Raw genomic sequence first — 11,826 nt, forward strand, 5'->3', positions numbered from 1 at the left:
AAATGTCTGGTAGCACTCCTTTATTCTAAGTAGCCATACAGTTTCGAAAAACACAACACAGGCCATCACTAATTTCACGCACACATTCCCATCTCTAGTTTCTTTACGTTAATAAATTTTGGGGAAAAAAATCCAGAATTTATATTTGCCGTGATTAAACTAAACCACCCGGATACATATGCAAAGGCCAGTCAGCGGCAATAGTTGTTGTTGCTGGTGCTGCCCCGTCGCCGTGCGATCGATCGCTGGGGTACGTGAAAATAGCCGATTGTAGAGGGAGTTTTTCTCACAGGTTTTTTTTCGCACAAAAGCCGTCCCTAAAAATTAATGTAAAGGTGAAAAATGCGTCTAACCGCAGTGAAAAACGCATTAAACTCGCACCTGCCAAGCTATTGGCTCGCTTTCAGCGATTTGTTGTTACAAAATGCGCCAGCGACACACCTAGAGCATTAAAAATATGTCAGTTATGCGAAAGAGAAAAAGTGCTGGGCCTGTTTGGATGTATGTGTATGTGTGTATTGTGCTAGTATTTGTGTAGAAAACTTGTTATCAATGCGGCGCCTATGATAAAAGTCTCATTAGACATGTTTCTCCCACTATGCTGGCCATTCCATTTGGAGTCGGTGTGACACGGTGTATGTGTGTGTATCTAACGATTTCTCCCCCTCTATCTCTCCCCTTGGGCAGTCTTGGATGCCAGTGTATGTGTGGTGGCGTGCTCTGGCGGCCCCAACTAAATAATGTGGAACATGATGTGCGACGTAATGCCCACAATTTCGGAGGACAGCATCTCGCAGCGGTCCTCGCAGTTCAGCGGCGAGGATGCCAATTTCGAGCAGCTTATGGTGTCCATGCTGGACGAGCGGGATAAGCTGATGGACAGCTTGCGGGAGGCGCAGGAACGGCTTGGTGAGACGGAGTCCAAGTTGCACGACGTTGAGAAGGAGCGGGATAGCTTGCAGCGCCAGATAAACGCCAACCTCCCGCAGGTAATTCTTTTTTCGGCAAATTTTACTCGTAAAATCCACTAAAGGTGTATATATTTACAGGAGTTTGCTACACTCACCAAGGAGCTAACTCAAGCCCGTGAGACTCTACTGGAGCGAGATGAGGAAATTGGCGAGTTAAAAGCTGAGCGGAATAATACTAGGGTAATTATTTAAAAGACAATATTAACAAAGCTTCGCAAAATTATTTTGGCAGCACTTTAACTGAATCCTAACTCCTTTTGATAATGTGAAATTGATTAAAATAAATATAAAATGTAAAATGTTGTAATTATATTGACTAAAAAAGTTAACCAGCTTTTTTTTCATGTTTCAGTTACTTTTAGAGCATTTGGAGTGCTTGGTGTCCCGCCATGAACGCTCGTTGCGAATGACCGTGGTTAAGCGACAGGCTGCGGCCCAAAGCGGGGTCTCCAGCGAGGTGGAAGTATTGAAAGCCCTCAAATCTCTGTTCGAGCACCACAAGGCCCTAGACGAGAAGGTCCGTGAGCGTCTGCGTCTCTCCATTGAGAAGAACAATGTTATGGAAGAAGAGCTAAATGGCGCCAAGGAGGAGCTGGCTCAATACAAGGCGGGTGTTTTGCCACTGGGTGTGGGAAGTACCACAGGAGCGGGAAGTGCTCCAACTGCGGCCGGAGGCACTGAAAACGGGCTCAAAGAGAAGGTAGCACCCCTTGAAAAAATTATTCAACCATGACGGTGATTAAATGTATTTTTTGGTGGATTTTAGATGGCCGGCGTGAGCGGAGGCGGTGGCGTCAACGGCGATGCGAATGAACTGAACGATTACGCAGCCAAGACCCATGAGCTGCAGACGATCATAGAGAAACAGGTGAGACACAGGGAGACATCTCTAAAATGACATTCGTGTTTAACATTTATATTCCCACCCCCTTTATTTAGACCGCTGAACTCTCGCAATGGCAGCGTCGTGTCTCGGATCTAAATAACAAAATCAGCGAACTAGAGGAGAATATGTCGCGGGTTCAAAAAGATCACTGCAAGGCCCAAGACACATGCTCTAAATTGCAGCGAGACCTGCGCGAAAATGTGGCCCAAAAAGAAGATCAAGTTAGTTAATGGTAGTATCTGTTATTGTACGGTATCTAATTAATAATTTTCCGTTCAGGAGGAGCGCATTGCTACGCTGGAGAAACGCTATTTGAATGCTCAAAGGGAGTCTACCTCGCTGCATGATTTAAACGAGAAACTGGAACAAGAGCTACGACACAAAGAAGCTCAACTTAAGGTGAGTAAAATAAAAAGTGCGGACTGGGCTTTTGGGACAGGCAGCACAAAAGATACAAAATATTTATAGATATTAGATTAATATATTCAAGGGTCGGACTTTATTACTTTGTAATCAATTTTATTTGTCATTCAATAATGAATATCCGCCCCAATGAAAATATATATATAAATGAGTCGGCCCAACCAGCTCTTTAATCGTGCCTAAGCCTTCTCACTCATTAAGTTCCTTCAAAGCGTGACTAATAATTGCATTTACATACTCCTGACCAATCCCTGACAACTAATCGAACCCACCCGTCTCACACTCGAAACTTGAACGAACTTTGTCAAACGGCCAATTCAGCTGCATGAGGAGAAGATCGGGGCCATCGAGGAGAAGCTGGAGCTATCCGAGCAGAAGCTTGCCCAGCACGCCAAACTTCAGCCGGACATGGAGGAGCAGCTGAAGGCGCGCATGGAGGCATTGACAAAGGTAGGAAACAAGGTATGCACTCGAACTGATATGCGCGCCGGACAGGTTCCATATGACAAGTATCTCAATTTTGTCCTTACAATAAAATATTTTTTTAAGCAAAGCTCTCTTTTTTTACGTATTTTCCACCACAAAAAACTACTAACAAACTGCAAGTCTCTTTTGCCCTCTTTTTCTTCAACTGTACTGCACCGAACTTTTTACTCTGCAGCACCCTATATCACAACAAAATCAGACCAAACAAACCCCTCTGCCGCTTACAGAATAAAAGTTATTAAAGGATATTTCATGAATTCGAATCATTAATAACTCCACAATAGCTTTAAAAATATTTAAAGAAAATATGTCATATGGCTATGTATTAAATTATTTTGAATTTTTTTTTTTATTATTTTCTATCCTTAGAAATACAATTTTGATCCAGATCCCATTATCGAAGATATATATCTTTTTTTTTTATTTAATATTATCACTCTTGACTTACACATGACTTATTCGTAGTTTATTCTACAAATCCTGAAATAACTCCTGTATTTGGAACACAGAGGCTTAATTTACTATTAGCTTTCATTACTAAAACCTTTGTTACCTTTATTCATATTAAAAATTAAATGGAAAGAGCAAACTTAATGAACTGGCTGGCCCAACCAAATTTCAGGCTCAAGAAAGACACGGTTCTGCCGAGGATCGTATCCGGGGACTTGAAACTAACCTGGACGAAAAGACTGCTGAGGTGGTAAGACTGAACCAGCGTCTCAAAATGAACGAAGAGCACAACCTTCGCCTGTCCTCCACTGTGGACAAGCTACTCTCAGAGTCAAACGAGCGATTGCAGGTGCATTTAAAGGAGCGCATGCACGCGTTAGACGAAAAGAACGCACTTACTCAGGAGCTGGAGAAGGCGCGTAAAGTAGCGGAGGAACTGCACCATGAGAAGAGTGAAATAATGAAGGAGCTGTCAAAGACGCGTCTGGAGATAGAGAACTTCAAGCGCCAGCTGTTACAGCAGGAGATTGCCTATAATATTCAACAGACTGAGGCACTCACCCGTAGCCTCTCGCCCAGCAGTGTAATAGATCCCAGCGGCGCGTTCTCTCGGAGTGCTTCGCACGCCAGCTTTGAGACGCACTCGCTGCGTCGCCAAAATAAGCAGCGGCTCTCTGAAGAAAACGCCATAGCCCGCTCCATGGCAGAGCAGGAGTGGGAAAAACTACAGCAGGCAGCACACGCCCAGCAACAGGCATACGAGTTGGTAGCGGCTGCCGCCGACTGCGACGACTCCGATGCCTTGTATGCAGCGGCCACGGCTGATATGATGTCCCCATCGGGCCATACGGACGCCCAGACGCTTGCCATGATGCTGCAGGAGCAGTTGGATGCCATTAATAATGAGATACGCTTAATTCAGGAAGAGAAGCAGTCTACAGAAGCGAGGGCTGAGGAGCTAGAATCACGGGTGGGCAGTCTGGAGCACGTCAATCTGTTGGCCAGGGGCCGTTCTATAGATAGGCAGAGTCCTCCAATGAGTGGCCGCAGTACGCCCAATAGTCCGCAAAGGGATTTTATGCAGAAGTACCACACGGTGAGTTTATGAGTACCGTAAGTCAAGCCGGTCTTATAAAACAAACTTCCCTTTTTTTTTTTTAAATATTTTCAGCTCAACTTGCCAGTAATGTCTAGTGATGCTTCGAGAGAGGAGCTTCACGGAGGTATGTCTACTACCGGAGACTCGAGCTCGGGGGGGGCGGCGTCACCCCTGACTGCCCGTTCTATGCGCTTGGAGCGCGTGGCTCAGGCTCTAGCCCACAGTCAAGAAGAACTGCGACGGCGCTCTATCGGATTAAATCCCAATGCCCCTAATCAAATGCCGCCCAACCACAGCGGCGGTCATATGCCGATGAGCAGCCATAGCTATGGCCTTTCGCCGCTTAGCTCGCGTTACGGTAGTCAGGAGTCACTGCGTCATTATAATACCATGGGCTCAATGTCCATGCTACAGACGCCAACCTCGGGAGTTTCACGCGATGCGGCCGCGGCAGCTGTCCAAAAGAAGAGGGGCATTAAGTCGTCACTGGGGCGATTCTTCAGCAAAAAGGAAAAAGTTAAGGGCGTAAAAGACACACTACCCGACGGTTCGCCTAGCATGATGTCCATTGGCAACTTGTCAATTGGTTTAAGTGAGGTTGACTCTAACTACGATGCCATGAGCATGACCGGCGGTATGATGCCGCGCATTGCCAGTTCTCAGGGATCCAAAATAAGCAGCGTGGACTATGGCCGACAGAAGAAGTAAGTTCCACGGCTTTGGCTAGCTTAAGAGAATATACTCTGATTTGTTTCCGTTTGCAGAGAGCACGATTACCGCAACGATTTGTTGGGCGAAGCCATGAAGGCTGGTACTCCCTTTGCTCTCTGGAATGGCCCCACAATTGTGGCCTGGCTAGAGCTGTGGGTTGGAATGCCAGCTTGGTATGTAGCCGCCTGCCGTGCAAACGTCAAGTCAGGAGCCATTATGAGTGCGCTTAGCGATACGGAAATTCAGCGGGAGATTGGTAAGGATCGTGGTTATTATATTATTTTGTCACAGACTAAGTTCTTTATGTTCTCTTGAAATAGGAATTAGCAATCCACTGCATAGGCTCAAATTGCGTTTAGCCATACAGGAGATGGTGTCACTCACTTCTCCCTCAGCGCCACAAACCTCTCGTACCACACTGGCGTTTGGTAACATTTGTTTTTACAATAAATTATTTTCTTATTAAAATATTAAATTTTTAATGCAGGCGACATGAACCATGAATGGATTGGCAACTACTGGTTACCCGGCCTTGGCCTGCCGCAATATCGCACAACCTTTATGGAGTGTTTGGTGGACGCGCGTATGTTGGACCACCTTACCAAGAAGGACCTTCGGGGTCAGCTCAAAATGGTGGACAGTTTTCATCGCACTAGCCTGCAGTTTGGCATATCTATGCTCAAGCGTCTTAACTATGATCGCACGGAGTTGGAGCATAGGCGTAAAATGAGTGAAAACGGATTATGCGATGTGCTCGTTTGGAGCAATGAACGGGTTATTCGATGGGTGGGAAGCATCGGACTTAAGGTAGAAACTCTACTGTATTTTGAATAGATAAATAACAATTGATTATAATTATATTTAATTCAAAGGAATACGCCAACAACTTGCTGGAATCTGGGGTACATGGGGCTCTGATGGCTCTGGACGAAGGCTTCGACTCCAATGCCATGGGTTTGGCTCTTCAAATACCCACACAAAATGCTCAGGTTATATTTTTAATTATTAACACTTATATATTTTTTAATTAACAAACCTTTTCAATTATTTAGGCTCGCCAAATACTCGACACAGAGTTCAATAACCTGCTGCAAATCGCCACAGATCGCAGGCCGGAGAACGAGCAGCGTAGTGCTTCCTGATGCAGCTATAGTCCTCCCACTACGCCAGTGGATGAGTGAAACGTAGAAACATGATAAGGAGGATCGACGACATAAGCAACCTAAAACAATAAGACCGAAAAGACCAGGGGCAAAGTTTCCTAAGCCGCAACTAAAGAAAAAGAGATAAAAGCTAGCAGCAAATAAACCACAAACAATTCTAACAAGAAAGACGCAACGCAAGAGACTCCCCAGCATGATGCACGTCTAATCCACATATTTAACATATATATAAACACACATAGTCACATAATCCATAACAAGACAATGTATACAAGACATAGCACATACTTTTCATAGGACATTTGTAGTTGCAATGCCGCCAAGTCGCTGCCGCTGCCAGGCGTGTACAAGTTTTAGAAGCTAAACAGTTTTCGATTGTATAATTATTATTGTACTATTTTTAGTGTAATTGGGCCTGCAATAGACTAACAGTATTTTGTTTTAGATGATGCAGAGATGACAGCTTGCTTCGAACCAAATTCGTGACCAAACTTGTTTGTTATATAATTTTTATGGCATTTTGTACAGTTTTTATTTTAATCAAATATTACTTTTTTTTTAATTTCGATATATAAAACTAACATACGCTTTACATATGACATTATTGTTTCTGGTTATGTTTTCGGAGAGGGCAGAGACGGCGTTTCAATAGAGTTTATGAAATGAACAACATGCACAACAATCAGGCATACATATATATTAACAGCTGCATATATACGATTTATATATTAAAATAAATCTAATTATAAAGGATTATCAAGCATATGTGTAACTAACAAAAGAAAGTATTAGAAGTAAATTGAGGGGAAGGATAGTTGGAGAAGTCGCAAGCGCCCACTAAAATCAACTATTTACGTACATATAAATACGAAATCATTTATTAATCGAAAAGCTTTAAAGGCGAATTAAACGTAAACCTAGACTCAAATCGTAGCCCTTGCTTTAGCCCATAATAAAGAAATCCTGTACTCACTGTCTAAAGGAGAAAGATTTCCGTTTCAATACCTAATGTCTGATTTCAAAACTATTCATAAAATGTAAAAGCATATCCATTGTTTTTTAAACCAAAACAATCGTAACAATTTCCAACTCTTGTTATGTTGCTCAGTAAGATTTGTTGCATGCACGGCAAAGAAATGTACTCAACTATGTTCACACTTTTGTTAAAATCCTTTCTAACTAAAAATCTTATTTTAATTTGGATGTACTTATTTGTTTACAAATACGTGAAAGCACTAAAACTGCCACAAAGCATATTCACATTTAATCAAACATCTTAAAATCCACAGCATCTTACAATGTTAGTTTTTGGGGTCTTATGTGCATTATTTTTAAGATTTTACTTATTTAAACAAAACCAAAACGCAACTAACGCTTGCCTTTAAGTTCGAGTATATATATAGAAGAAAACATAAAAAATCTTAAAGAGTATATAAATCTAAATTAATTTATACAACTAAAATATATATTATAACATATACTAACAAGAAAATACTTAATGAAATTATTTCAACTGTATTAGCAAAATTAAAACGAATCAAATGCGTAAACAAACTTAACAACTCTAAACAGAAACTTATTTATGTATGTAACTGTAGCATTATCTAAGTAAATCCAAGATTAAAGCAAATATTTATGATGTGTAACCTAAATTTACTAAACACTAATGCAAATGATGTAAGTTAATTTCAACAAGGGATTGGTTTAATTGTTAACTTTTGTTGAAAATTCCGCAAAAATAAGTTTGAGAACGAACATAACTAAACTAAATGCATAACATTAACGTAAAATTGATTTTGCCCTTACACATACATATGTAAATATATTTATACAATATTGTGAACATGAAAAGGAAACATACAAGTTGAATAAAATACCAACATCATAGGCAAAAATTCCATTTAGGAATTTTTTATATGTACCATATATATTTGAAAAAAGCAAACCACAAAAATAAAATGAAACAAATATAATTACAAACTAAAATTTATTTAAAAAACTATGCGTTTGTATATATTATTGCATTTTTTTCCTCAAATTTTATAAGGGAACTTCTTTAATTTTTTTCAATTCCTGTGGCAAAAGTCTCAACCCTTAGGCCGCATTGCCCACCAGTTCCGGAGGAGAAGGAAACCTGGCCACTAGAGCTGCTCCGACAAAATGGCAAAGGAGGGAAAAGCTGTAGAGAATCCATGGTTCTGCAGGCGACATTATAAGAGGTCAAGATAATTATATTTTTTTTTGGATTTTGTATTTTTTTATTGTACCTTTTTGTTATGTATATTTATTTATTCTTGGTTTTTTAATGTGTTAAATGTTTAAGAATATTTTTAATAATTATATTTAAGTATGTGTGTAATTGTTTCTATCATTTCTTGCTTTTGTGATTATTGTTAGTTTTTTTTATTCGTTTAATATATATTGAGGATCTGCTATGTTTTATTTTATTGGTCGATGGGTTAAAAAACAACAAGAGCAGTTGAATATTAACAAACATTTCTCATCTCAACAGTGATTGGTTATAAAAAAGAGAACTATTTGCCGATTGGAGAGCGATGCTACGACTGCAGTTGCTACAATTTTACTCTGTTGTGATTGGTGCAAAGCAAGAGAGACATTAATAACAATGGCGGCAAAGTTAGGGAGCACACTTCTGCATAAAAAGCTTAGAGCAAGAAACACTAACAAACATTTCTAATCTCAAAAGTGATTGGTTATAAAAAAAAGCGCTATGCCGATTGGAGAGCGGTGTTACAGCTGCAGTTGCTACGATTGTTCTCCTGTGTGATTGGTCTAAAGCAAGAGAGACATTAATAACAATGGCAACAAAGTAAGAGGGCACACGTAAGGAGGCGGCCCCATAGGCGAACAATGCTAGATATCGTTTTTGTTGCAAATATATTATAGTTTTAATATAACAGATGTTGTGGTTCTTTAGATATCCCAGTGCCATCATTGTATATACAATAAATAACACAAACATTAACAAGTCTTTTAATAACTGGCACTAAATTAACTTTAACAATTAAAATATAAAGAAAAAGAAAAGGGAGCCAATCGGCCTAATTTGACATGTCGCACAGGGAGGAAGAAAAAGTTCCCGCACAGAGACAGACAGAAACAGACAGAGAGAGACTTTTTTCTCAGTTGTATTTTAATGATTATATTTGACTTTCTTTAATTTATTTAACAATTTCATTTATCAATAACAACGTAAAAAAAAAGAAGTAGGAGAATTTACACAATTTAAATTTTAGGAAAAAGAAGAGGGAAAGGCAGAGCCGCGCTACCGTTACATTTGCGGGGAAGAAAGGGTCTAGGCGTATTACCATAGGGAAACTTATTTGCTTCGACCCTTCCCACCATTTTAAAATTTGTAAAAACGGCCATATTAATATTGCACAAAAATACTAGAAATTAGAAAAAAGAAAAATACCAGAAAATTTAAATGCCAAAAATACCAGAAAATTTAAATGCCCTAAAAAATCCACCTATCGATAGGCAGTAAAGTCCCACCACTGCTTACAACTATCATCTCTACTATTTATAGCGTGGGTGAAGCCAGCAAAGGAGAAGCGTGAAATGGTGAGTAATTATTAATAAAAATATAAAATAGGAAAATAAATTTAAAATTTCTCCAGGAACCGACGAAGAAGCATGGAAACGTACTCCCCGGAGGTCATCAAAAGGATTTACTAGCAGCAATTGGCCGGCGTCACTGGAATTCTCGGAAGCGTCATCATTGAGTTCTCAGAAGTGGACGCCTCGGCCCGACGCCCATACATATTGCGGCGTCACATATTTGGCAAGCAGCATTTAAATTGCATGCAGTGGCTGTGGCAGCAACATCGGCGTCCAACAGGTGAGTCTTTTAAGCAGGTGGCTACTTTTCTTATATCCAATTGGAAGAAAAGGGGTCATTTGGGCATATTATTCAAATTCATCCATATTTCTAGAAAAATGTCGACGGCGGCGCAATGGCAGCAGCGTCGTCAAAAAATTGGCGTCGACGTCGGCAGCAGCATCGCCTCAGAAGGGCGTCGGTGTCGGCGTCTCACGTAGGCCGCGCCGTTCCCAAGAAGCGTTGCTATGGAACAGCGTCGGCAGAGACATGGCCCGCAATATGAGCTACATATTTTCGGGAATCGTCAGTTCCAGCTAGCGTCGAGGGAAAGAAAGCATGTTTGCCACATACATGCGAGCAGATTTAGAGGAAATCTGTGAGCGCGGCTAAGTGGGCATGAGGTAAGAACAATTTAAATTGTGCTTGTCGTCAATACATTTATCACAGCGTGTTACTTTCGCAGGTCATTGCCGTGGTGAGGGTGCGTGTCCCAAAAAGGAAGGTCATCAGGAACGGATCGTAGACAATACAGGTGAGTCAAAAATTGCAGTATACAGAGACAGACAAAGACACACAGAGACAGACAGAGACAGACAGACAGACAGAGACAGACAGAGACAGACAGAGAAAGACAGAGAAAGACAGAGACAGACAGAGACAGACAGAGACAGACAGAGACAGACAGAGACAGACAGACAGACAGAGACAGACAGAGAAAGACAGAGAAAGACAGAGACAGACAGAGACAGACAGAGACAGACAGAGACAAACAGAGACAGACAGAGACAGACAGAGACAGACAGGGACAGACAGGGACAGACAGAGACAGACAGAGACAGACAGAGACAGACAGAGACAGACAGAGACAGACAGAGACAGACAGAGACAGACAGAGACAGACAGAGACAGACAGAGACAAACAGAGACAAACAGAGACAGACAGAGACAGACAGAGACAAACAGAGACAGACAGAGACAGACAGAGACAGACAGAGACAGACAGAGACAGACAGAGACAGACAGAGACAGACAGAGACAGACAGAGACAGACAGAGACAGACAGAGACAGACAGAGACAGACAGAGACAGACAGAGACAGACAGAGACAGACAGGGACAGACAGAGACAGACAGAGACAGACAGAGACAGACAGAGACAGACAGAGACAGACAGGGACAGACAGGGACAGACAGAGACAGACAGAGACAGACAGAGACAGACAGAGACAGACAGAGACAGACAGAGACAGACAGAGACAAACAGAGACAGACAGAGACAGACAGAGACAGACAGGGACAGACAGGGACAGACAGAGACAGACAGAGACAGACAGGGACAGACAGAGACAGACAGAGACAAACAGAGACAAACAGAGACAGACAGAGACAGACAGAGACAGACAGAGACAGACAGAGACAGACAGAGACAGACAGAGACAGACAGGGACAGACAGAGACAGACAGAGACAGACAGAGACAGACAGAGACAGACAGAGACAGACAGGGACAGACAGGGACAGACAGAGACAGACAGAGACAGACAGAGACAGACAGAGACAGACAGAGACAGACAGAGACAGACAGAGACAAACAGAGACAGACAGAGACAGACAGAGACAGACAGGGACAGACAGGGACAGACAGAGACAGACAGAGACAGACAGGGACAGACAGAGACAGACAGAGACAGACAGAGACAGACAGAGACAGACAGAGACAGACAGAGACAGACAGAGACAGACAGAGACAAACAGAGACAAACAGAGACAGACAGAGACAGACAGAGACAGACAG

The 11,826-nt window shown here is 41.8% G+C and overlaps 1 protein-coding gene and 1 long non-coding RNA gene across 4 annotated transcripts; both read left to right on the forward strand.

Moving 5' to 3' along the window:
* Positions 1-32: 32 nt before the first annotated feature.
* Positions 33-6,785, forward strand: LOC6497764 (liprin-alpha-1). Of its 3 annotated transcripts, none has more exons than XM_032451824.2 (15): positions 33-250; positions 688-989; positions 1,050-1,151; positions 1,324-1,671; positions 1,738-1,839; positions 1,911-2,078; positions 2,137-2,256; positions 2,602-2,742; positions 3,389-4,312; positions 4,388-5,019; positions 5,080-5,282; positions 5,347-5,454; positions 5,514-5,833; positions 5,899-6,015; positions 6,079-6,785. In XM_032451824.2, the coding sequence occupies exons 2-15, from the start codon at positions 741-743 to the stop codon at positions 6,166-6,168; spliced, it is 3,624 nt and encodes a 1,207-aa protein (XP_032307715.1). In that variant the 5' UTR covers positions 33-250; positions 688-740; the 3' UTR covers positions 6,169-6,785. The 3 variants fall into 3 exon arrangements, with proteins under 3 accessions (XP_032307715.1, XP_032307717.1, XP_044572487.1); XM_032451826.2 differs by having other exon boundaries at positions 2,602-2,730; XM_044716552.1 differs by lacking the exon at positions 2,602-2,742.
* Positions 6,786-9,535: 2,750 nt separating this feature from the next.
* On the forward strand, positions 9,536-10,666 carry LOC123257436. The gene is made up of 4 exons (XR_006507515.1): positions 9,536-9,774; positions 9,831-10,051; positions 10,146-10,434; positions 10,497-10,666. It is a non-coding gene; the product is annotated as an uncharacterized LOC123257436 (long non-coding RNA).
* The last annotated feature ends 1,160 nt before the right edge of the window (positions 10,667-11,826 follow it).

Source organism: Drosophila ananassae, chromosome 3R, assembly GCF_017639315.1.
Source record: "Drosophila ananassae strain 14024-0371.13 chromosome 3R, ASM1763931v2, whole genome shotgun sequence".
Classification (NCBI taxonomy): Eukaryota; Metazoa; Arthropoda; class Insecta; order Diptera; family Drosophilidae; genus Drosophila; species Drosophila ananassae.

Bases quoted from the DNA above. Each gene is read 5' to 3' on its own strand.
- LOC6497764 (XM_032451824.2), top strand. From the start codon at position 741: ATGTGGAACATGATGTGCGACGTAATGCCCACAATTTCGGAGGACAGC. The intron at 5,455-5,513 runs GTAACATTTGTT...TTTTTAATGCAG, and splicing joins TCGTACCACACTGGCGTTTG to GCGACATGAACCATGAATGG. The intron at 5,834-5,898 runs GTAGAAACTCTA...TTTAATTCAAAG, and splicing joins TGGGAAGCATCGGACTTAAG to GAATACGCCAACAACTTGCT.